The sequence below is a fragment of the Borostomias antarcticus genome, assembly GCF_949987555.1.
Source record: "Borostomias antarcticus genome assembly, chromosome: 9".
Lineage (NCBI taxonomy): Eukaryota > Metazoa > Chordata > Actinopteri > Stomiiformes > Stomiidae > Borostomias > Borostomias antarcticus.
Genome location: NC_140242.1, coordinates 1,321,401 through 1,347,929, shown reverse-complemented (window position 1 = coordinate 1,347,929; position 26,529 = coordinate 1,321,401). Strand labels below are relative to the sequence as shown.

Here is a 26,529-nt window from a genome sequence, read left to right as displayed (position 1 = left end):
TCTCGTTATGTCTTGTTGCACACCTGTACATTGTTCCTTGATTGTTCTCCCAGAGTATATATGCCCTCCTGTTTCCTTTGTTCTCTGTCGGTTCATTGTCAATGTTAGTGCGTGTTTCCCCTGCGTTTCCTCCCGGTATTATTTGGAAATTAAAACCCATATTTTGAACCTGAGCTGCTTGCCTGCCGTCTGCTTTTGGGTCCTGCCTCAAACCCTAACAGGCATTAACCACGGAATGTTCCGGAGAGTAGCAGACGGAGTTGGGAACCATCTCGTCCGTGAACTCGGGATCAAAGTTTGTGATGTCATAAGGTGAATTCTGTAAGACGGGGAGAAAAGGGAAGTTTGTTGTGACTTGATGCATGTCTACCGCAGTCATGCTTTAATATGCATAGAATGGCATTGCATCATATGCTAATCTGAGTGCATGTGTACAATATGCACTCAATCAGCTTTCACATCCATAATCACAATCATAACTTCACATTAAATAAGTATTTACCACGTTGGGAGTGAATGGAGGTGGGATCTTCCTCTGTTCCAGGTCGTTCCAGTTGATAGGTGAGAAGAAGTCGTGTTCTTTGATCTCATTCTGAGAAAAGGAACAAGGGTTCAAAAGACAACTTTAAGTTGCAGTTGTTTTTTTTTAGTTTTTCTTTTTACAGTGAACAAGATTTAATTTGGTTACATGAGATGTTTTTGTCCAGTTGGTCTCTGTCTGCAAAACGCTCGCCCACAACCTCTCAGCACTGGAGCTTGACAGACAATGTTTGTCCACCAGAGGGCGTACAAATGATAACATCCTGTTCTGCTGTGATGATATCACATACATGGCGCAAGTTTGAACAACACTGTTGAGAGTGTTGTAGATTAGTCACTGGAACAAATAATTGCAGCTTTGACATAACAATGTCAAATACAAACAATGTATTTACAACAGTTGTTGTGAATGCAATTATTGTAAGTCACTTTGGATAAAAATGTCTGCTGACTAATGTAATGTAACAATGATTTTCTCTACATTAAGCCATTTAGTGGAATATTTGGGTAGGTGTCTAGGTCAAACCAAACCTAGGACCACGGAGGGTAGGAGGATATCTGTGATTCTCTCTGTGGTCTGTAATGGCTGCCTGAAGGTCATGTGACCCAGCCACACTGTTCAACCTGCTCTGCTCTATATGAAGAGTTCATTTGCAAAAACAGATATGTGCATTTTGATACATTTTGATAAATCATTTTTTCAATCAAATGTCAACATTAAATATCAATTAAATTACATTTGGGTTGTTTTGATTAAATAAAGAAGACTCTTCTTTACGTAATCAAAACCATCAAACTGTTAATTGATATTTAATGTTGATTAGTATCCCAACGTGCCTCAGTCTGGCGTAGCCATCATTAGTATCCCAACGTGCCTCAGTCTGGCGTAGCCATCATTAGTATCCCAACGTGCCTCAGTCTGGCGTAGCCATCATTAGTATCCCAACGTGCCTCTCAATGAGCCTGACGCAACCCTCACTTCATTCTTTCTCCTGATAGTCATCTCCTATTCGCTAAAACAAGATTATATCCGGGGAGTAACCAAAGGATTCTAAAGGGCTCAACATTTTCCTGAACCACATCACAACGTTCATTGACCCAAAGGAGGGCTTTACTGTGAGAGCAAGAGTAAGAGAGAGAGAGAGAGAGAGAGTGGGAGCGAGAGAGAGAGAGAGAGAGAGAGAAAGAGAGAGAGACAGACAGCGTGGGGTGAGGTAAGGGCAGACTTCCCCCAAGTCTTTTATCACACCGATGAGACCCCAGCTAACAAATCCTTCCATCCCCCTCTCCCCACTCAGCAGCTGAGGAGAGAGAATGAAGAGCTCTCCCTGACAGGTGTGAGAGATCCGGATGTGTTACGGATGTGGTTAGTCTCTGCAGTATTTCAGCTGATAGAGGTGTCACTGTGTACCTGCTGTCTAAGGGCCTCCTGATAACTTAGCACGCTCTCCTTGGACTGCTTGGGCCTGTCCCCTGGAAGCACCCCAACAGCCACACCGCGCTGGCTAGCTCCTCTGGAGAGAGAGAGATTCACACACATGCATGCATGTCAGTAGCACTAAGAGATGTCATGGACACACAGCTCTAAAGGCATGCTATGGGCGCCCCCTTCTGGCAGAAAACAGGACACGGCACAACACAACACAAGCTGGGCCATATGGTCAAATTCACTATCGATCTAAAGATAAAGGAATTTCAATTCGAGACACTATGGATGCGTTGAGGCCCAGTCTCTGGTCAGAGTGCAGTGAAGGACACCCACCCAGGGCGGCCGGCGAATCCCAGGGGAAGAGATGCTCCCGGGGGCGGGTTGGGGAGGACCGTGGGCCTCCCTCCTCCACCAGGCGCTCCGTCTGATGGGAATCATTAAAAAGGACACTAAATGAATACCTGCACACACAATCAACACTGTTATACACACCTGCACACACAATCAACACTTACAGACACCTTCCCAACATCTGTTGGCATGGAAATACCTTTTCAAAGACTATTCGCGTGAAAAAGTAACACTTGACATACAGTATAAGTATTCACATCTCACATACCCACCCTTCTGGCACTGCAAGAGTATAACTTATTGCAAGTATTCATATAACATAATTCAATCTTTTAGCATTTTTGCCAACGAGGACTTGGCTGGCCACTCCAGCGGTAAAAGCGTGAAAAGGGGGAAAGACATTTCTCAACATCGTTGTGTTGGCATGTCAGATGTGCTCGCCTCCATCTCGGTCCTTGGAACTCGTTCATGAACCGCCTGTCCCCCTCAACGGCATGAATCAACTCCGCTGGTCATATTAGGAACAGACGTGCCAAGTCCTCTTGGCCATTGATCTGGTGATAAAGTGGTTTATAACCGATGGTAATGGCCCACCATGGATGAGAGCTCCAGGGGTTTATTCAAGGCGCTGTGGAATTACTCACATCTGATCATGCCGTTACCAGATACTACAGAGCCAATCTGAGAACAGTAAGTCACCCCAGCGTGACTGTTTATGATAAATCAGGCTCGTTTAGGGAATACTGAGACTTAGAATAAAACCTCTGTCATATCCTTTCATGCTTCAGGCTTCTCTGGCACAGTGAGTGCGGCTAACAAAACAGTGCGATGCTGTACGAACCGCAGGGTAGGCTGGGGTCCAGGGGATTCCTGGCTCCATAGTAGTAGTAGGCCTCATCATAGGGAGTCCTGTAGGCGACCGTGAGAGTGGGCGGGATCGGAGGAGGTACGCCAGCAATTCTACACAGAGGAAACGCACAGGAAATTAGGTGACCTTGAGGAGAAAACTATCAAAGGCTGCGTTTCGAATTACATACTTCCATACTATAAAGCATGCCAAAAAAGGATGTAGGATGTCTCAATACATAGTATGCCCCATGCAGTATGGCAAAAATACCAGGATGTCCTACTACATCCGGTCGTATTTTGCAGTGTGCAAGCCAGCAGGCTTTTCTGGCTATTCTGAAATGAGGTCACGCGCAAGTCGCGACAGCTGTGGACGAATGACGCTTTATGCACTGCGACGGCTGTGGGGAAATTTCAAGGCGCAATGTTATGACAAAGTGGAATGTCCCAATTTTATGCATGCACTGGTCGTAAAAAGTAAGAGTAATGTGATTCAGAACGCAGCCAAAGTCTACGTTACCGTACCTTGGGGCAACCATCTCTCCCAGGGTACTAGAGAGGCTCCTGTGGAAGTCTTCTTTGAGAGGTGCGGCCCTGGGGCCCCCCGTGCCCACCCCGGCCCCTGCTAGCTGCCCCAGGGCTGTGCTGTAGTCCAGGGGAGCGACCCGGGCACGACCAGGACGGCCTCTCTCTTCTGTTCCCACAGAAGGCCTCTCCTCCCTGGGCCTGGGGCTCCGGTGAGTCCCCAGGACGTCCAGGCCGACCCCGGGCCTGTAGGGGACATCCCGTCTCCTGCCCTCATAGTCACGGTTCACCGCCCCGAACTGCTTAATGCGATCAGGCTGGAAGCAGTGGTGGGGGGAGAGAGAGAGAGACAGAGAGAGGGAGAGAGAGAGAGAGAGACAGAGAGAGAGGGAGAGAGAGAGAGAGAGAGAGACAGACAGAGAGAGATGATGTGGTCATGGCGGTCAAAGATGATAGAAGAGGAACACGTCAATATACAGTAAGGAGGAGAAAGGATGAAAGAGGGATTAAGAAAGGTGAAGAGTGTGTTATGTATCAGATCTCCGTTCATAAAATTCAATCGTTCAGTTACGTTCCTCAGTCAGTGCAAAGTGAAATGTGCTGATCATGCCATTTTTGTAAGCAATACAATCACGAAAATTGTTTCCACAAGACTTGCCAAGCTATTCCCATTGAAGGAATAACGTCAAGTCTTGTATGAAAACATACAAAACACAACTCCATAATTAAAGACATACACAACAACAAACATTTGCTCAACAAAAGTTTCACAACTCACATAATTAACGTTCTGGCACTGCAATAAATGCAAGAGTACAAGTTATTGTATTAGTATCATATAAAATCAGTGCAGTCTTTCATTTTTTTATTCAAACTTTCCTGCACTGTTGTTTTACCTGCTCCTCTGGGTCAACAGCCCCGGAGAATGCAACCCTCAGCTCAAGCTCCTTCTCCCTAAAACGAGAAAATCCATTCTTACACATTCTCCTCTCCCATCCCCAACAACAGCGTCCAAAGTATCCCTGGACACTTCAAATGACTGAGAGGAACTCAGCTCGCCATATTGTGCGCAAAATTCCCCAAACAAACACTATACTCATCATCAAACACATGAAAGGAACACTGTCATCGTCCTGGTCTGCTGCAGCCAGAGACTGGAACAACTTACAAAAAACACTAGTGGACTCATTTATCCCAAAGTCAGTTTTCAAGGAGTCTATTATGGACATTCTCACTGACACTTAGCCGGTAGACAAACATACTCCAGGAGCTTGCTCCATCGCCTTGTTGAGAGGGGTCAGGGAAGAATTTTTACAGCTCACTTATCTGGCCCCCGGGTGATACTGTTTTTTTGCTTCCCTCTGGAATATGTAGAGGTGGGTCGTATGCCCACCTCCCTTGTTCTCTGTAAAGCGCATTGTGTTGCCTCTGGGTATGAAATGCGCTATACAAATAAAGCTTTGATTGATTGATTGATTGATTGACACTTGTCAGCTGTTTCCCAGACTTTATTAAATGAACTTTGACATTCCTTTTGAAGCCCCCTCCCCTTCCATCATGAGGCTTTTGCATCTTGCCAGGCTGCTATTGTAAATAAGAACTTGTTCTTCCCTTAAATGAAGGTTCAATAAAGAAATTGAAGAAGGCTTCTTCACACACGTTGGCCCCTGTGTGAAAGACTCACTTCTTTCTGTTCCTCTGCTGCTCGGCCATTTGCTCCAGGAGGTCCTGTCTGTACCGGTCCTTCCTCCTCTGAGTGGCCACACCCCCCTCTGACGTCCCTGGGGGGCAAACATCGCAGGAAACCATCCAGCAGGTACAACTCCCCCTCCGATGTGCTATCAGCTACTTATATCAAACACGTGCTAAGTTGCCCCGTCGCTCCGAGGCCCCGGCGCTGGATCGACCCGGTCACGGCTCTTCTCTGTCCTGTTCCCACCGTGGAGGAACGAACTGCCCACTGACGTCAGGACAGCAGAGTCGCTGCCCATCTTTCGTCGCAGGCTGAAAACGCATCACGCTGCACACCAATATGTTCCCCTTCCGGAGTTCTGATACTGCCCGGATATGACATAAATCCTAATTAGCATATATCAGGATATATCTGGAGAGACTCTGTTCGCCCAGTGTCACCTCTTCAAGAAGTACCACCCTTCCTCCTAGCACTTATCATTTTTGTATTTAGCTGTTCTTGCACTTCTACATTAGCCCTGGTGAAGTTTTTACGATGCTTGTTTAGAAAGGAGATGCACTTCTGGTGACCAGTAGTGCTCTGGACTACCTATGCTAATGCTTGTATTGGACTGGATAAAAGCGTCTGCTAGATAACTGTAATGTGAGTCTACGTACGTAGGAAGAGTGGGTCCTACCAATCATGAGTCCTGTGGCAAACTCAGCCTTGTCCTTGTTGGAGGCGGACCTGTATCTCTCGCTAGCGTTCGTGGCTGCTGGCATCTGTAGTCTACAAAACAGTTAAGACACAGCTGCTGGCATCTGTAGTCTACAAAACAGTTAAGACACACACAGACTGAGACTTGGGCTTATCCGATCAATGCTAGCTCATAAAGCACACAGCTGATCCATCAATCCCCTCAGCAGGCCACACTGCAGTCAGACCACCACCTCACATCCCACGCTAACAAAGCTCACTGTGTCTTACTGCAGTCCAGCTCCTACCCAGTGACCCAGAAAGCAAGAGGACCGCCTGATCCTCCTCACTCAGATCAATACTGATGGAGCTGCAGTGAGTGTCTGGGCTGGGCCAGACCACAGAGTGCTCTCCTGTCAAGCCTATTGAAAGAGGCTCCATTTACACGCTTATGAATGGCGTCACGTGGAAACAAATAAACGCAGGGTAACGAGGGGATATTTGCAGCAGTGCAGTAAATGAACATAGCTACCCCGGCACGATAAACAAAGCGTGTGGCTCGTATAGTTTCCCTCTGAAGCCTCTCTCCAATCAATACCGGACTTGATCAATACAGAAAATGTATACGGCTCCTGACTCTAATGGAGCGATTGCCTACCTAACCATTCAATATCTTTGCTGTCTGTTTTAGTGAGTTAATGTATGGAGTCTTGGACTTGGCTAACGTAGTTTAATTGCAGAGGGACAGTACTTGGGTTTTGGTGTAGCTGACAGTGACTACCTGGCCTGGTGTCTGTTGTTCTCCTCCCGGGCAGCAGGGGGCTCTGTCTCTCTCCTCTCCCGCACAGCTCTGCCATTGAGAGGAACACACAACCTTTACTACAGCGGGGCTATGGAGCACCAAAAACGCTGAGCCACAATTTTCCAATGCCCTTAAAAAAAAAAACATGATTGAAGTGGACGGCATATAAAGCAATGAGGATCCTGAGCCAACTGTCTGGTCTGTGATAGACTCTCCTCTCTCTTCTCCCAATGTACTCAGGCTCCCTGCTCCTTCTGAACCTCCTCCTATCCAGGAACTCCTCCTCCTCCTCCTGCTCCTTCTGAACCTCCTCCTATCCTGCTCCTTCTGAACCTCCTCCTATCCTGCTCCTTCTGAACCTCCTCCTATCCTGCTCCTTCTGAACCTCCTCCTATCCTGCTCCTCGAAAAGGTCCCTGACTTCATCCATTTCTACCTGCCATGTGCATTAAGTGAATATACAGGTGAATTAATCATGCAAGTGCATTAATCATTTAGAACAGGATTAAAAACAAACCCGGAGTGCTGGTCAATATTGATGGAAATGTTTAGATGTTTAGATTTAAATGGTTCAACCATGAATTTGATTTGATTTGAACCATGAATGGAGCCCGGCTACCACCCCGTTCCCACTGGTAACGAGCAACATAGCTGGGAAATATTAAATATAAAACGACTCAGAGCGTCTCAAAACTAATATTTCCTTTTGTAAAATGTCTGCCTGGCATGATTTCGCTATTATTCTCACTGTTGAAAACGATCTTCTACTAAAAATCAATCAAGTGTGAGGATGACTTGTTCAGCAGGTGTCCCGCTCCGACAGGGGAACAACAGTGTCTTTTGTCAGTTCGAGCTCGTAATCTTCTTTTTGTGGTTTTTGCAAGTTTGACAGTCAGTTTTCGATATGTTTGTTAACTTGTCTCAGTCAGTGGCCAAGCCAGATATTGAATACCTTGAAGATCGAAGGTTTTCGCCTTTTTCTGACCTATTTGCACCAGAAGATTAGTTCCATATGATTAGTTCCGCACAGGCAGCCACCTGGGGAAGCTTGATTGGAAACAGTTTAGTATTAGTATTAGTATTAGTGATGTGCCAACAAGTGAATCTGGCTAATCCATCCATCATTCATTTCCATAACTAAAGCAGATACGACGTCTTGGCCCAGGGTCTATTTGGAAAAGGGCAGGCGCTTTCAAAAATACTTGGCAGATTGGATGAACCATCTGTCTCTCACTGTCGTCACACCTAAACCACGCCAGAAGCTGCCATAATAATATAACCTAATAATAATTAATTTGATTTATAAAGTACTTTTCTTTACATTCGTTGTGACAGTCTCAAATCTCAGTCCTCTGAGAATGCTGATTGGCACACATGGATTTATTGAGCCTTTTCGTAAAGCGAATGTGAGCAAGCGAGATGCATCTCTAATCACCACCAGAGGGCGCTCTTCCCATGTGTTTATCTCACCACGTGCAACCACACTGTTAGGACTAAACCATATAGCTATTTGGTGAAGTATTCAAACATGTTGATGTAATGTAAATATCTTAGATGATTCATATAATAAAGCATTATAAATATTGAATCATTTTCAAATTGTAGTAATTGTGCAAATATCACCATCTTTTACATTTTTCAACTTCATCTTTTACTTTTTAAAGTGCCTACAGACTGCCCCAACCAACCAACACCTACGTCGGGGGTTGTGCCATGTCTGTTGTTGACTGTTGGCGTTGGTTGGATAGATTTTTAAAGTTGGATTTTAAACTTCCAGCGATTCTAACAACAATTGCCAACTTCAGTTAGCTGGGAGTAGTTTCCCCGGGCCGTGTGCAGAGCACCACCTCCCCCCCCCCCCCCCATTAGATATTGGTATCGTCCAACTACTGTCATGGCTGCCGAGTGGATCGCATAGCTCGCTATATTCTTATATTCATCATATAAACAGATTACAGTGGGAAAACTGAGTTTTTGATCGCATACTTTGTTGGTTCCCACACAAATACTGCTTTGTAACATTGCTACCCGTGTGTTTTGGTTGTAAACATGGCCGGGACGAGCATTGCGCAGAAGACATGGGAGCTGGCCAACAGCATGCAGGAGGTTCAGAGCATCGATGAGATCTACAAATACGACAAGAAACAACAACAAGAGATCCTGGCTGCGAAGCCGTGGACTAAAGAGTAAGTAAAGGGCTGTAGGGGGTAGTAAAGGGCTGTAGGGGGTAGTAAAGGGCTGTAGGGGGTAAGTAAAGGGCTGTAGGGGGTAAAGGGCTGTAGGGGGTCAGTAAAGGGCTGTAGGGGGTCAGTAAAGGGCTGTAGGGGGTAAGTAAAGGGCTGTAGGGGGTCAGTAAAGGGCTGTAGGGGGTCAGTAAAGGGCTGTAGGGGGTAAGTAAAGGGCTGTAGGGGGTAGTAAAGGGCTGTAGGGGGTAGTAAAGGGCTGTAGGGGGTCAGTAAAGGGCTGTAGGGGGTAGTAAAGGGCTGTAGGGGGTAGTAAAGGGCTGTAGGGGGTAGTATAGGGGGTAGTAAAGGGCTGTAGGGGGTAGTAAAGGGCTGTAGGGGGTAGTAAAGGGCTGTAGGGGGTAAGTAAAGGGCTGTAGGGGTAAGTAAAGGGCTGTAGGGGTAAGTAAAGGGCTGTAGGGGGTAAGTAAAGGGCTGTAGGGGGTAGTAAAGGGCTGTAGGGGGTAAGTAAAGGGCTGTAGGGGGTAAGTAAAGGGCTGTAGGGGGTAAGTAAAGGGCTGTAGGGGGTAGTAAAGGGCTGTAGGGGGTAGTAAAGGGCTGTAGGGGGTAGTAAAGGGCTGTAGGGGGTAAGTAAAGGGCTGTAGGGGGTAAGTAAAGGGCTGTAGGGGGTAGTAAAGGGCTGTAGGGGGTAAGTAAAGGGCTGTAGGGGGTAAGTAAAGGGCTGTAGGGGGTAGTAAAGGGCTGTAGGGGGTAAGTAAAGGGCTGTAGGGGGTAGTAAAGGGCTGTAGGGGGTAAGTAAAGGGCTGTAGGGGGTAAGTAAAGGGCTGTAGGGGGTAAGTAAAGGGCTGTAGGGGGTAGTAAAGGGCTGTAGGGGGTAAGTAAAGGGCTGTAGGGGGTAAGTAAAGGGCTGTAGGGGGTAGTAAAGGGCTGTAGGGGGTAAGTAAAGGGCTGTAGGGGGTAGTAAAGGGCTGTAGGGGGTAAGTAAAGGGCTGTAGGGGGTAAGTAAAGGGCTGTAGGGGGTAGTAAAGGGCTGTAGGGGGTAGTAAAGGGCTGTAGGGGGTAAGTAAAGGGCTGTAGGGGGTAAGTAAAGGGCTGTAGGGGGTAAGTAAAGGGCTGTAGGGGGTAAGTAAAGGGCTGTAGGGGGTAGTAAAGGGCTGTAGGGGGTAAGTAAAGGGCTGTAGGGGGTAGTAAAGGGCTGTAGGGGGTAAGTAAAGGGCTGTAGGGGGTAAGTAAAGGGCTGTAGGGGGTAGTAAAGGGCTGTAGGGGGTAGTAAAGGGCTGTAGGGGGTAGTAAAGGGCTGTAGGGGGTAAGTAAAGGGCTGTAGGGGGTAAGTAAAGGGCTGTAGGGGGTAAGTAAAGGGCTGTAGGGGGTAAGTAAAGGGCTGTAGGGGGTAGTAAAGGGCTGTAGGGGGTAAGTAAAGGGCTGTAGGGGGTAAGTAAAGGGCTGTAGGGGGTAAGTAAAGGGCTGTAGGGGGTAAGTAAAGGGCTGTAGGGGGTAAGTAAAGGGCTGTAGGGGGTAGTAAAGGGCTGTAGGGGGTAAGTAAAGGGCTGTAGGGGGTAAGTAAAGGGCTGTAGGGGGTAAGTAAAGGGCTGTAGGGGGTAGTATGTATGAACCTAGACAGCTTTGTGCGAAAATATGTCGTAAAAGGACAAATCAGCTAATGTTAGCTAACTGGCTAGCACTAGCAGCTAACTGGCTAGCACTAGCAGCTAACTGGCTAGCACTAGCAGCTAACTGGCTAGCACTAGCAGCTAACTGGCTAGCACTAGCAGCTAACTGGCTAGCACTAGCAGCTAACTGGCTAGCACTAGCAGCTAACTGGCTAGCACTAGCAGCTAACTGGCTAGCACTAGCAGCTAACTGGCTAGCACTTGCAGCTAACTGGCTAGCACTAGCAGCTAACTGGCTAGCGGGTTATATCAGTTATTGGCCAAAACAGTTGATGCCAGTGAAGTGGAGGTAGCTGAGCTGTATCATGGAGGGAAGTTAGCAAGCACATAAAATAATAAAACAGACACACACACACTCCTGTGATTTCATGTCCGTGGGTTGTTTTTTCTCTCTTGTCTTCGTCTCACAGTCACCATTATTTTAAGTACTGCAAGATCTCGGCCCTGGCTCTTCTGAAGATGGTGATGCACGCCAGGTCCGGGGGGAACTTGGAGGTGATGGGTCTGATGCTGGGCAAGGTGGACGGGGAGACCATGAACATCATGGACAGCTTTGCTCTGCCTGTGGAGGGCACAGAGACGCGGGTCAACGCTCAGGCCGCGGCGTATGAGTACATGGCTGCCTACATTGAGAATGCCAAACAGGTGAGCGGGTAACCTTAACAAGATACCCTACGTTGATCCTATGGCCTCTCTAATGGGTCTACCTGAGATATTTCCTGATCTCTCAGGTCCTAGAAAGGAGTCTAAAGCAACAGTGCAGCAAGCTGACTAAATGTAGATCTGTGCGGTCACATTAGAGTCATCACATGCTGCACCAGCCCCCGGCACAGGTCTGTATCTGTATTTGGGTTTCAGGTTGGTCGTCTGGAGAATGCCATAGGCTGGTACCACAGTCACCCCGGCTATGGATGCTGGCTCTCTGGGATTGATGTCAGTACCCAGATGCTCAACCAGCAGTTCCAGGAGCCTTTTGTGGCCGTTGTGGTAAGTTCAAGGAAATATCACCCTTTGAATTTCATCCTCTCCTGTGACTGCTGTACATTCCATCTCAAACACTACTTTTCAAATTCCCCTTTGCCTCCCATTAAGATGTTGCCTGACTAATGCACTACAGTACATTTCTATCAAAAACCTGAGGGCACAAGTTCATGCCTGAGTAACTGAGAAGGGGGTAATCAGGTTTAGGCATCCTCCCAGTGGTTGTTGATGTATGGTCATAGACTACCATGCAGTACAGACAGACAAATATTTTGTCTTTGTAACTGTATATGTTATTTACACTTCATTGGTTTTGCAGACCTGAAGTGCCATGGGCATAGTATAATTAAGTATGTTCCTTCAGCACACTGGCAGCAGCAGTGAAGAAAAAGCCTCGGTCATGGTGGCCAGCTTGGGGTGGTCTCAGGGGGTCTGAACGTCCTTTCCTGCTCTGCTGTGTCTTTCTTCTCCAGATCGACCCCACTCGAACCATATCTGCAGGGAAAGTCAATCTGGGAGCCTTTAGAACCTACCCAAAGGTAAGGAGGAGACTGGAACCCCCATTCTATCTGAATATTTAGCCCATTGTTAAATGAAATATACAGTATCTATAGTTACTGTAAGTGTTTTTGTTCATTTCATTTTTGTGGCACTTAACTTGACTTTACTTGATGTTTTTTTTATTAATATAATTATTGGTCACTTTTAAATTCTTTATTAGAAAGAGGAATTTTCAATTATCACCCTTTTCTGTTATGGAAAATGAGAGTGTTTACTGGTTGTGTTCAGGGTTACAAGCCCCCTGATGAGGGACCCTCGGAGTATCAGACCATTCCCTTGAACAAGATTGAAGACTTTGGCGTGCACTGCAAACAGTATGTTATAATTACCAGTGCTCATATTTATTCTTCTTTGGCGTGCACTGCAAACAGTATGTTATAATTACCAGTGCTCATATTTATTCTTCTTTGGCGTGCACTGCAAACAGTATTTTATAATCACCAGTGCTCATATTTCTTGTGAATGGTGACATTGAAGATATTTTGTGCATTAGTAAAGTGAGTTTACAGTATATGCACCTACATATCAGCACAGTTTTAGTACCTTATCACTGCTATAATGTATTAAATTGAAATGTTTTTATATTTTATACTATTTTATAATAGCAATTACATGATTTCACCAAATTCATATTATATAAAATGTTCTTTGTTTAGGTATTATGCCTTGGAAGTGACTTATTTCAAGTCCTCTCTTGACCGCAAGTTACTGGAGCTGCTTTGGAATAAATATTGGGTGAATACCCTGAGCTCCTCCAGTCTGCTGACGGTAGGTGTTCAAACCAGATAAATAAATATTGGGTGAATACCCTGAGCTCCTCCAGTCTCCTGACGGTAGGTGTTCAAACCAGATATGCATGGAAACTATTGTTTTCTATTCTCAGGTTATTATTCTACACTGCTGATTTGAGACAGAATTGTGAATTTGCTTCTTAAGCTGAGGATACACTACAAGATATTATGCCCGATTTTATACACGATTCACAATCCTGCCGAGTCTGTCCTAGTCAGCAGCAGTCTGCACTAGTTGGGGGTAGTCGGAGTGGCAATTTGGCGCAGAAATCTGTAAGTGTATGAGGGGTACGGATTTAAATCGGCAAGTGTATGATGAGAACAGACTTCTCCTGATCCGAGTCGGAGCGAGTCGGAGCATATCAAACATGTTTGATATTTTTTAGCAGATTCTGCACACAATCGTGTAGTGTAAACTCGTCACTCGTTGGTCCAGTCGTTAAATGTGCGATACCCAGTTTTTCAGTTGTCATACAAAAATCATCAGAAGCCAGTGGTCTAGTGTATACTCCCAGTTGTCTAGTGTATACTCCCAGTGGTCTAGTGTATACTCCCAGTTGTCTAGTGTATACTCCCAGTTGTCTAGTGTATACTCCCAGTGGTCTAGTGTATACTCCCAGTGGTCTAGTGTATACTCCCAGTGGTCTAGTGTATACTCCCAGTCATTTCATAATCTGTTAAGAGTGCGAAAGTCTTCTAGTGTATCAGAGGCATTAGTTTTGACCCTTGCCATGTTTTGTTTTTTTTCTTTCATACTTCACATCTATTTGACAAAAGTCCCAGTGATGAATATTAGTAATGATGAAAGTCCCAGTGATGAATATTAGTAATGATGAAAGTCCCAGTGATGGATATTAGTAATGATGAAAGTCCCAGTGATGGATATTAGTAATTAGTAATATTAGTAATGATGAAAGCGTCCACAGCTACCTTTAGAGAGAGGTAGCTGTGTGTTCTAGATCTGGTGAGTTCTGTGTGTTCTAACACCGTGTCCTAACTACACGCGACGCGAGCAAGAGTCAGCGACAAAATGCGTTCCATTGCGTTGTTTTCTGTTGTTATGTCCTAACTGCTTTGTTTTCTATTGTTATGTCCTAACTGCTTTGTTTTCTATTGTTATGTCCTAACTGGACACGAGCGACGCAGCGCGAAGCGGCGTGACGTTTTAACTGCCCTTTTGACGCTCGCCCTGTTCCTATTTTCCTCCTGTCGCTCGCGTTGACAGGCGTCTGTCTTCAGTTGGGAATATAGACAAATGACGTAACAGAACAGCACATTTAACAGTTTCAGTTAGGACAGCAAGCATGCGATGTCGCGTTCTGTTGCTCGCTTCACAAGCAGTTAGGACACGGTGTAAGCTTTAGAGAGAGGTAACTGTGTTCTAGATCTGGTGAGTTCTGTGTGTTCTAAGCTTTAGAGAGAGGTAGCTGTGTTCTAGATCTGGTGAGTTCTGTGTGTTCTAAGCTTTAGGGAGAGGTAACTGTGTGTTCTAGATCTGGTGAGTTATGTGTGTTCTAAGCTTTAGGGAGAGGTAGCTGTGTGTTCTAGATCTGGTGAGTTCTGTGTGTTCTAAGCTTTAGGGAGAGGTAACTGTGTGTTCTAGATCTGGTGAGTTCTGTGTGTTCTAAGCTTTAGGGAGAGGTAGCTGTGTTCTAGATCTGGTGAGTTCTGTGTGTTCTAAGCTTTAGGGAGAGGTAGCTGTGTTCTAGATCTGGTGAGTTCTGTGTGTTCTAAGCTTTAGAGAGAGGTAGCTGTGTGTTCTAGATCTGGTGATTTCTGTGTGTTCTAAGCTTTAGGGAGAGGTAGCTGTGTGTTCTAGATCTAGTGAGTTCTGTGTGTTCTAAGCTTTAGGGAGAGGTAGCTGTGTTCTAGATCTGGTGATACAGATGCTGTTGTGGTTCACCACGGATCATCTGCCTTGTCGCTAGTACATTCTAGTACATTCTAAAGATTGAAAGCCCCGTATGGATTCCCATTGTGGGATGCCGTCGCTCTCTCCTGGGCTTGGCTAGAGTGTAAATAGGTAGCAGACTGTTCAAACAGAGCGCTCGGGACAGTCTGGATGGAGATGAATTGACAAGATGTCAGGAGCGGGCTGCTCCATTGGTGAAGGGCTTTGTCAGTCCCTACACTGTCACCACAGACAGGCCCCCCGTGTCATTGTGTCTTAATTACCTTGTCCATGGAAAACATGGCCTCACCTTAGGCAAACTGTCTCAACAACTCCTTTTGCAGTGACCATTTTGAGCTCTTAACAAATTTGCCGTGTTTGTTGCTAATTTATGAATGTGTCAACGGTAGAGGGAGAAAAAAAAATGTTTTGTTGTAAAATTATGCAGGAACCTGCCATGGTTAATAGGATGTTAATTGTGTGTGTGTGTGTGTGTGCGTGTGCGTGTGCGTGTGCGTGTGTGTGTGCGTGTGTCTAGAATTCGGACTACACCACAGGCCAGGTGTTTGACCTGTCGGAGAAGCTGGAGCAGTCGGAGGCGCAGCTGGGCCGGGGCAGCTTCATGCTGGGTCTGGACACACACGACAGGAAGTCAGAGGACAAACTGGCCAAAGCCACGCGGGACAGGTCAGCTCTACGCCCTCACAAATGTATTCAATACAAATGAGGAAAAAGGCAATTAATCCATATTTTCATGACCAGTTAATCTGTGACCATCTCCCATATATCAATATTTTGTTTGCATTGTGTAGTTTAATATTGATCGACACGATTGGTTTTTTGACATTGTCCTTTAATAAATAATTGATTTTTGATTCACTATAACTAATTTGATACTGTTACTCTAAACCCACAAGTAAGTTGTATCAAGTGTGGAAAGACTAAAAGCTCCCGTTTCTCCTCTGTATTTTAGCTGCAAGACGACCATCGAGGCGATCCACGGCCTGATGTCTCAAGTCATCAAAGATAAACTCTTCAATCAAATCAACACATCTGCCAACTAAGAGCTGGAAGCGTCTGATTGAGGTTCACCCCCAGCATGTGTTCTTTCTGTGTGTGCCGAGCGTTTAGGTTTCCGCTCAGGAGGATTCTGTCTTTGTATTTTAGAAACGCTTAATTCTCACCTCTTCATCAACTGCTCTGCACAAGAAGGATGTAAGTGCATAAATAAATAATGAAGTTAAAGTGTGTCTGCGTTAGTTTTTCATAATTCGTCGATGAATGACATGGCTGTGCGATGTGACATCCTTAAGTCTAACGGTTCCAGAAGTTGGTGAGCAGCAGTTAGTTTTTCCTGAACTGTCTCCAACTAGTTCATGTGTTTTTCCACTTTCTGAATGTTTACACATAAAAAAAACTCTTCTCCTTTGGGTCCAAGGTGACACGTCGCTGTGACATATCCATGTCCCATGGCTTTTTAAATCTGGCTAGACTTCTCCACACACAGACACACGCACGCGCGACCCCATTTCACACTTTTAACAAAGACCATGGTTAAGACCAGATGCCACCACCACGAGACCCAGTCAGTCATCTAAACGGTGGCCAGACATAGCATTACATAATGGAACAACAAACTCAAGACGCTGCATCGGCTCAAACGTAAACACGGGGGGCGGGTTGTCTCTCTGGTGCCGCGTCCCGCGGGGTCGCCGCGTTGTGAGGCGCGGCGCGGCGGTGACGCAGCGCAGGAACGGGAGTCGCGCACACTGGACTCCATTCACCCAACACGTCTGCTCTTCATCTTCATTCACCCAACACGTCTGCTCTTCATCACGTCTGCTCTTCATCCATTCACCCAACACGTCTGCTCTTCATCGAGGCAGACACTCGGCGAGTCTGCCTTTTCTTACATACAGCAACTCTGGCTCAGTTTCATGTCATCATTCTTTTTCTCGCGGTATTGTAATAGAGGAGTGTATATTTTTGATGCAGCGTGTTGTAGGGGGTAGAAACCCTGGGGACGCTCAATGCGTCTGCGTATTCTCACGTAGGCTATATGAGTTTTGGCACCACTTCTCTTGTAATGATTTTCTTTATACATTATACTGTAGTAGGCTATATGCCCTGTTATAAAGGCAAGTGTGTATCCTGACATGGTGTTTAAGAAAGAGGAGACCTATTGAGTTATGTTTAATACAATTTGTGAATTTAGGAATTTGAAACGGTGAACAATTGGTTCTACTAGGTCCATGTACTGTATCCCTTTGCCAGACTTTTATGAGGAGATATTCAGACTATGCCATTTCTGCCAAGGTTTAACCTAATGCATGCATTGTTTGTTTTTTTTATATTTGCCAGTGTTTATACTAATTTAATGTAGGCTATAATGTAGCCTAAATGTTATGCTCCAGACGGATTAACACATAACAGTGAAATGAGTCGGAATTCCAACAAAGGCCAAATTAGAAACACCCAAGAATACATTAGACTTAATTTATTATATTCCATTAACATTTTACATAATTTCCATTAATCATACAGTCCATTCAATACTTCCCAAAGGACCCCATGAGTTACAGTGGAATTCCATCTCATGTGGTGTGTTCTTCAGAAATACACTACAATAACAAACGGGTCATTTGACACGGATACAACTGTAGTTGTGAGAGCAGCAGATTGATAAGGCCTGTGATTAATAACTATTTATCTCCGGGTACCTGTGGGTCCTGTGGAACTAATGACCCCACTGAGGGCTGTGGATATTATGTTTACTTTGGATCTCAGAATAAACACAACAAAAGTGGCATGTAGTGAATGGGGTTGAAACCCAGCCTGAGCCCTAGAGGGGAGCTGAGTGTAAAACAAAGCGCTGTCTGGCACTAGGCTACATCTACACATCCTCCCTCCCTCTCTGCTCTGTATGCATAAGTGGAGGGGAGCCACTCAGTGTCAGGAAGACGGGCCCTGCCGTTATATAACAATGAGAGGTCACTGCTGAGACTCGCCCTGTCAGTGGCCTTGCTCCTGGCTCGGCTCGGTGACCTCCAGGACCGATCAGCTTTACTCTCTTGGCTGCAGAGAGGGGACAATTCAGTTTAAAATGTTGGAGGGCCTGAGTGCCAAACACAGCTTTCATCATGTACTGATCCACAGGCAGCTCGCCGGCCCCCAAGGCCTCTCATGACATTTCATCTCAGATCTGAATGTGTGTGATAAATAATCACTATGTGAAGATAAGGGTTTTTGATTTGTGATCTTACAGATTTTTTGGTTTTGTTTTGAATACAAACTGACTTGCAAAGTATGCATGCAACCACTGGTGTTGGTTTGATCAATACAAAAACTAAGCTAGAGCAACATTATAAAGCCAAATTGATTCATGATTCACACAGAAATGAACAATAAACGTTTTGTTTTCTTATTTGCATGGTGACTGCAGAAATAATCAATTGCACATACACCATTAATTACTGTTAAAGCCAAAAGCCAAGCAATTCATCTACCACTTCCTCTTTTGTGAATTCTTATGTTTATTCTAGATCTAGTTACTTGTCCACATGTATGCCTACCTGAAATATTATAGCGATATTGGAAAAGGGTAAATTAACCTGTGAGACAGATTCTAATTATCCTAAGCATCAATTACCAGCTAACGATTTCTATGTTCATTTTTCATACTTATTTTTGATGGCTCATGGAAACCAATAGTTGTACTGATCCATATCACTGCTGGTTCATGAGGTTCAAAAACACTGATGAAAGCCCTACTGAATATTAGTTTACACCATGTGGTACAATACAATACATTGCTAAGTGAGTAGCTCTGTGTTGATACTGTGTGTGTGTGTGTGTGTGTGTGTGTGTGTGTGTGTGTGTGTGTGTGTGTGTGTGAGAGAGAGAGAGAGAAAGAGAGAGAGAGAGAGAAAGAGAGAGAGACAGAGACAGAGAGAGAGAGAAAGAGAGAAAGAGAGAGAGAGAGAGAGGGGGGGGGGGGGGGTGCAAAGACGAAGAGGCGTGTCCTGTCTCCATGGTAACTTATTTGACCTCTTCAAACACAACACAAGTTTGTACACTTCTTTCTCAACCTGCATTTCGTTCTAGCTATCTCAAAAAACCACTCAACAACTACTCAACAACAAGTGCAAGTGAGGTAGGTATAGCTATATTTCTATATTCTATCACCTTAAATAGCCCTCCTTTTAAACAGGCTAGCTAACGTTAGCTAGCATACCTGCCAAACAGGTGATATTGCTGGTCATATTTACTTATCAAAATTAGAACAACAATTGAGTGCATTAGTGCTTTGTTTCTGTATGTCATTCTGCTCTTAGTACCATAAACATCACTTACAAATAACCCGTTGCACACTCATGAATAGTTACACCCCATTCTATTACTTTTTATAAACAAATTCCTAGTATTGCCTACATGGTAATAAACATTTCATATCAGGTGATTACATGTCAATTTTGCAGAGCCCAGTCCATCTACAGTCTGGCTTGATTCAGAGAACACACACACACACACACACACACACACACACATTCTTTCTTTTCACAGTTTACAACAGAGGCTGGAGAACAGTGAGAAAAATATTATACCAGATTCTGTGACCATGAGTAGACAATAAATTGTGCAGGGTGCCGCCTGGTGAGTGGAACAATTAGACATTAGGGTTGTAATTAGGTGTGAACATCACAGGTACATTTGACATGTTTCATAGTCGAGCACAACCCCCAGGAGTATGACAGAGGCTCTGGAGATGCTGCCTGAGGGAGTAGTCAGGCCTGGGCTGATAACCACATTATTGAGTAGTCATCTCACCTCTACCCCTTGTCCTTGTGGAGGGAGCTTGTTTTGACCACGAGAACCAACATTTAACTATCACAGTGGCATCAACTACTGTATGTGTCTTGACTGCCAGCTTGCTATTAATACGCATGTGAAAAATGTGACTGTGAGGTCGTGGGCTGCCTTTTACTAACAACGTTATTAACGCTAATAACCTATTTCAGCTATCGATTCTGTTTTGTGCTATAGGTTATTGGTTATTCTCTGAGATTTGGTTTTCCTGTTAGTTTTGTCACGTAACTCAAGTGGATGTGTTTTTCTCCTCCTGCAGACCTTTCAGCCATTGTTCTGTGAACGCTTGGCTGAGGCTGAAAAGTGCTCACTCAGGAGCGCCGCCCGACTCAGGAGCGCCGCCCGACTCAGGAGCGCCGCCCGACTCAGGAGCGCCGCCCGACTCAGGAGCGCCGCCCGACGCCTCACCATGGTCCGTCTCACCATGGATCTGATTGCTAAGTCCAGTAACCATTTCAAAAACAAGAGGAACGACTCCCTCCCTCAGTACCTCAAGAAACTGACTCACTTGAACTTTTCAAACAAGAATATCAAGGACATTGTGAGTGCCATCTTATAAGACTGCCAGTCCATATTCAGGCCGTTTGTTTAGTTTCTGTTCTAATAGATGAAGGTCAAATGTGTTTTTCAGGACGATCTCTCCATGTGCAGAAACCTCACAGTCCTCTATCTGTATGACAACCAGATCACCCACATCTGCAACTTGGGCTTTGCTTCCAACCTCACCCATCTATACATGCAAAACAACAACATCACTCACATCGAGAACCTCTCTCCCCTGAAGAAGCTCTCTAAACTGTGAGTGACATAGCCCTACAATGTGGAGCGCTGGATGATTCATGACTCCTTCTAGACGAGGACACTTCTATGTGTGTGTGTGTGTGTGTGTGTGTGTTTGAGGTATCTGGGTGGGAACAGCATCACGGTGGTGGAGGGCTTGGAGGAGCTTGGAGAGCTGAAGGAGCTTCACCTGGAGGGTCAGAGGCTTCCGTGTGGAGAGAAGCTGCTCTTTGACTCCCGGACTCTCCTCTCCCTCTCTGTAAGGTCTTCATAATGTACAGTAATGATCATTATTATCAGCCTATTTTACATCACAGCTAAATCATTTGCAATACCCCAAGCCCAGGAATACATCATCGACCTCTTTTAATTCTGTATTGGTAATGTCTCAGTTTCAGCTCTAAGAGCTTAATAATTTACCGATCTGTATCACAGCCTTGGCCAAGGCCACCATGCGTGTAAAAGCAGGGTTGTGCGGGGTTTCATGATGCCAAAGATAACTCTGTGGATCTCTCTGGTTTGACAGATCAGCCTGGCCTGTTTACTGCTCAGACCGTGGGTAAACAAACTGTAAATCTGAGCTGCTTGTTTATCTGGATAATTAAACAAATTGCTGCGCAAATGTGAGAGCTCCAGCTTTTATATAAATGCTCTCTATAAGAGCTCGACCCAAAAAGAATATTACATTTCAGAAGCAGTGGTTCACTATCTTGAGTTTAATTAAGGACAACAGTACTGTACTGTAGTCAAAGGTATGATGTATAATTGGTCTCCGGGATAAACTAAAATGCATGATCTTTGCAGGAATCTCTATGTGTGTTAAATATCAATAAGAACAACATGGATGATATCAGAGACTTGGCTGTCCTAAAAAAGCTGACCCATCTATCTGCTGTGGACAACCAGCTGCACGACATGCAGGTAAACGCCAGTGTTTTACTGAAATCTACTGATGTGACCGGTTACCAGTCAGACGCTTCCCCACTCCCTCCATTCATCAAATTGCTCCCAATGAGCAGGCAAGCGCCTTGCATGGCAGCTGCCGCCATTGGTGTGTGAATGGCGTGTGAATGGCGCTCCGGGCCAGTTTAACAACTGGGTGGGGAGCGCGTTACAAATGCAGTACCTATACCTATACCTATCTCACTCGGTCGAAGTATGGATTGTGTGCATGCTCTGCAATCAGCGAAGAACGCTCACCACATCACAGCACACTGTGCACGGCGCGGCGTATTCAAATCAACACGCTACGAGCTGATCAGGGTAACATTAACACAGCGTCGCCGCCCTCTGCAGTGATGTGTGAAATGATATGGAGAGTGGGGTCCTAAAGAAGCAAATCCTGCAAATCCCGCCCGCCTTCCCAGTTTCCACGGCTTGCACAGGGTCAGAATTATTCAACAAATCAGCGGCCCGGTCCCCCGGGGACAAGCCTTGCTGACAGCTTTAAACAAGCGCAAGTTTCACCCCTTCCTTTGGAAGCTGATTTTTTCCTCTTCCCCTCCGAGTCCTGCATTCGATACTGCCCACCACGGCTGGACTGTGTGAGAGATTCATTTGAAACAGAGATATGGTTACTGCACACCATGTTGACCTTGAAAAATGACCGGCCCTCGGTTTCTGAGACTGCCTTCTGATGGCGAGCCGTGTTCCTGTTTTTTATGGACGTATCGGCTGAAAAGAAGGATACTGCTAATTTTCAAAAAGCTGTCTTCGTCCGCGGTATGTCACAGTGGGACTGAGCTCTGAGAACACACCGAGTGCCTCTTTACTCTGGCCACTTTCGGCCCTCAACAGCGGTGATGTTCTACCCAGCCGCCCTCTGCAGGTAATTGCTGTGCACGTGTCAGAAGGACCTCTCATGTTTAGCAGATATCCCCTTTAATTTATACAACCCCACTGCCACTATTGATCCTGCAAAGACAGCACCCCAAAGGATCAATCCCTCCTTCAGCGCCGTATGGTCAGAATCCTGTGGAAGCATTATGGATTTTTAAAATAGATTATGACAGGCAGTCAGCCAGGGTGACAAATGGGGGAGTATCAGCCGAGGCTGTTAGCCGTGTGCAGGGCAGGGAGGACAGGGGAATCGAAGCGCTGGTCAAATACAGGTTCATAACTGTCCCATCATTAGTCCAGGCGAGGGGGCCAGCCAGGCAGCCCCGCGCGTCTCTGGGCCAGGCTGCTCTCCACGCCCCCGCGTGGGGGGCAATTTGGCGCTGGGCCGCTCCTCGGCGAGGCCCGTCTGAGTGACGGCCCTGACACGATCATTTATCAAAGCCTGGGAGTGCACAGCACAGAGGTCCCCCCTGAACTGATTGCGGCGCAGGCTGGAAAAGTGGAAGCGCTTTGGCCGAGACAGGAAGGCAATGAACAATCAGAGCGTGTCCAGAGAGTATTCATATTTCCAGGCTTGGATTAATGTGCCTCTAGATAAACATACAACTGCAGGCTAGAGGCTACGGGCTGGAGGAGTCAGCCTAACGCTCAGCTCACTGCCCCCGGGGGGAAACTTGTTAGTCACACGACACCAGCGACTATGTTTATTAGAACAATCTGATGTGATGTTTACACTTTTTCCTTTGGCTGTTGTTCTTGCCAGCATTAGCGTTGTTAGTGTTCTTATACGGGTGTGCTGATGTATGATTCTGGGATTGGAATACTTTTCCAGGGCTTTGAAGTGGCCTCTACTAACCCTGGGCTGAGTTTCCCAGAGGCATCGTAGCGCTACCTTCATCGTAGCGCTACCTTCATCGTAGCGCTACCTTCATCGTAGCGCTATGATGAACGCCATAGCTTACGATGAACGTAGCGCTACGATGCCTCTGGGAAACTCAGCCCTGGTCTATTGTTTTAATGGCTCAAGTGCCATTCTTTTCTTCCCACACTTGGCCATGGCCAGAGCCCTGATGCAGCATGTGTCACCCTTTACCTGTGCAGGTGTGCTCAACATGAGTTGAAGTGTCCGGTGTGCTTTCAGGAGCTGGAAGGTGTGTTTGTTGTGCTTTCAGGAGTTAGAGGGCGCGTGCGGCCTGTGGTCTCAGCTGAATCGAATGGATTTGAGTGGAAATCCTGTCTGTCAGAAGCCCAAGTACAGAGACAGGCTGATCACTGTGTGCACAAGACTGGGTGAGACATGTGGAGGTCCAGTGCCATATTATGACATTTTGAATATTGTAAATCTAATTTACACTTCACTATTCCCTTTAGCCAAGCTTTTTAGATTTACTACTGCCCAAGTAACGTAGGCCTATGTATTGTCTAAAACATATTATTGAACTGGTGATTATGATCATGGAACTTGATTATTTTTTCAGAGGAACTTGATGGGAAGGAAATAAACGAGTTGTCTAGGCAGTTCCTGATCAACTGGAAAGCCTCGAAGGAAGCCAAGAAAAAAGTGAAAGATGAAAGAATCATCACTGGACAGATCACGTATCCCTTTACAGGTGAGATGATCTAACACCAGTACCCGACATTATGTTCTGTTTATTGTCATCACACCGTCTTCGTCCTTACTGGAAGCTGGTTGTTCCCCACTGGTGCTGTGTGTGTGTGCATGGTGTGTGTGGCCGAAGCATCAGGCTGTAACACAGTGTATGTGACAGGCTTTATTTATGTTCTAGCTGAATTTCACATGGGCCCCCATCCTTCATACAGTTACACCTACACCAACGTGCTGGGTAAGAGGAGGCCGCCAGCGGGGGGCAGAAAGGTCCGATCTGACCACACCCACATGGACAGTGTAGCCATGAGGTACTAACTATACTCCTACTACCACCAATCCTCAACTTACTCTCTCTACTACCACCAATCTTAAACTTACTCTCTCTACTCCTACTAGTACTACCACCAATCTTAAACTTACTCTCTCTACTCCTACTATCACCAATCCTAAACTTACTCTCTCTACTATCACCAATCCTAAACTTACTCTCTCTACTCCTACTACCACCAATCCTCAACTTACTCTCTCTACTCCTACTACCACCAATCCTCAACTTACTCTCTCTACTCCTACTACCACCAATCCTCAACTTACTCTCTCTACTCCTACTATCACCAATCCTAAACTAACTCTCTCTACTACCACCAATCTTAAACTAACTCTCTACTAACTACTACCACCAATCCTAAACTTACTCTCTCTACTAACTACTACCACCAATCCTAAACTTACTCTCTCTACTACCACCAATCTTAAACTTACTCTCTCTACTCCTACTAGTACTACCACCAATCTTAAACTTACTCTCTCTACTCCTACTATCACCAATCTTAAACTTACTCTCTACTACCGCCAATCCTCAACTTACTCTCTCTACTCCTACTATCACCAATCCTCAACTTACTCTCTCTACTCCTATCACCAATCCTAAACTAACTCTCTCTACTACCACCAATCTTAAACTAACTCTCTACTAACTACTACCACCAATCCTAAACTTACTCTCTCTACTAACTACTACCACCAATCCTAAACTTACTCTCTCTACTACCACCAATCTTAAACTTACTCTCTCTACTCCTACTAGTACTACCACCAATCTTAAACTTACTCTCTCTACTAACTACTACCACCAATCCTAAACTTACTCTCTACTACCGCCAATCTTAAACTTACTCTCTCTACTAACTACTACCACCAATCCTAAACTAACTCTCTCTACTACCACTAATCCTCAACTTACTGTGTGTACACTGTTTACAGTATCATGATTTTCTTCTTTCAATCTAAAAAAAAAGAGACCAATTAATATTACACGGTTTAAGATTTGCATTAAATTGGAATAAGTGATTTGAATGTTGACATGTTTCATTTAGAATGTTTATTTCCCCCCTTTTGCTCCATGTTTGACACGGGGCCTGCAGCTTGTCAAATACCTCCCATGCAAATAAACAGTGTTCCCCACTGCTGTGGGCTTGGCCTTAACTGTATATAAATAGCAACATTACTGTGACTCTATGCGCTGTATTGCCATGGAAATCTGTACTTTTAATGGGTAATGTTCAAAATATATTATTTAATATTTGCATGCCCATTTGAATACCCATATCCCTCCTGGGAAATGAGAGATTAAAAGAGGAATAGATAGTCATTGATGATCAACCATTCTGTGGAACTGTGCCATTGAAACGGTCTCATTCTGGTAGGATGCGTAACGTGACGATCCCGGTGACCGCAGGGCGGCCCAGCTCTGCACCCACCTGGCTCTGTGGGACTGACCCGCCCGCTCCCCAGGCCTGCCCTGCCCTCTGTGAGACTGACCCGCCCGCTCCCCAGGCCTGCCCTGCCCCCACACACCGCACGCAGCCTGCCACTGCCCTCACTGGGGGTCCGGGGCTGACCAGCTCCCTGGAAACGCTTAGTAGAAAAGAGAGCTCAGCTCACTGTCTTTTTTCCTGTGTCAGTGTAAGTGACTGTCCTTGGCCTGGGGTGTGTTTGGTTGTTTTAAGTCTCTCCGTTGACTGCCTGTTTTTCAATCTGACCTGTGTGGTATTTGATATGTGATATTTATTGTAGAAATAAAGGTAATTGGGTTAGCGCAGTAAGTGCATTGTTTTACTTGGAGGAACTTGAACAGACTTCGCTGAGTGTGAGATGATTATGACATCCCCTGAATGCTATAATATTTTGTCATCTTACTGTTGGTCCTACAGTAGGATATCTCATTTGTATCCAATATTCATGATACTGTAATCTAGTATTTGAACTGTAATGTAGCTTTATCATAATATCTTTGTTCCAAATTAAGAAAATTACAAATAATACTCAGAATTCCCTTATTTTGGGGAAATCGTATATTCTCTCTAGAATGTTCATGACGCCCTAAAATAAATTCAATTCCACGGTCAAGATTGTTGTTCTGGATCAAATTGTTAATGACTTAAAACTTAAGCGACTCATTGTAATCATTGGCTTTGTACGCCTAAATACTGTAGGCT

At 45.4% G+C, this 26,529-nt stretch overlaps 3 protein-coding genes across 3 annotated transcripts; 2 read left to right on the top strand and 1 right to left on the bottom strand.

Annotated features, from left to right (window-relative positions):
• Window positions 1-14: 14 nt before the first annotated feature.
• cspp1a (centrosome and spindle pole associated protein 1a) lies at window positions 15-6,145 on the bottom strand (the record flags this gene model as incomplete). Its single annotated transcript, XM_084443497.1, has 8 exons — window positions 15-319; window positions 503-592; window positions 1,952-2,054; window positions 3,158-3,280; window positions 3,692-4,008; window positions 4,588-4,645; window positions 5,376-5,472; window positions 6,061-6,145. 8 exons carry the CDS (start codon window positions 6,143-6,145, stop codon window positions 215-217), a joined length of 978 nt encoding a protein of 325 aa, XP_084299623.1. The 3' UTR covers window positions 15-214.
• Window positions 6,146-8,749: 2,604 nt separating this feature from the next.
• Window positions 8,750-16,147, top strand: cops5 (COP9 signalosome subunit 5). The gene is made up of 8 exons (XM_084443630.1): window positions 8,750-9,046; window positions 11,124-11,358; window positions 11,572-11,700; window positions 12,168-12,233; window positions 12,484-12,569; window positions 12,912-13,023; window positions 15,476-15,624; window positions 15,911-16,147. Exons 1-8 carry the CDS (start codon window positions 8,910-8,912, stop codon window positions 15,999-16,001), a joined length of 1,005 nt encoding a protein of 334 aa, XP_084299756.1. The 5' UTR covers window positions 8,750-8,909; the 3' UTR covers window positions 16,002-16,147.
• A 4,065-nt stretch (window positions 16,148-20,212) lies between these two features.
• ppp1r42 (protein phosphatase 1, regulatory subunit 42) lies at window positions 20,213-25,809 on the top strand (the record flags this gene model as incomplete). The annotated part of the gene is made up of 8 exons (XM_084443496.1): window positions 20,213-20,344; window positions 20,435-20,601; window positions 20,704-20,842; window positions 21,388-21,504; window positions 23,595-23,712; window positions 23,901-24,032; window positions 24,210-24,339; window positions 25,770-25,809. The coding sequence occupies 8 exons, from the start codon at window positions 20,213-20,215 to the stop codon at window positions 25,807-25,809; spliced, it is 975 nt and encodes a 324-aa protein (XP_084299622.1).
• Between the last annotated feature and the right edge of the window lie 720 nt (window positions 25,810-26,529).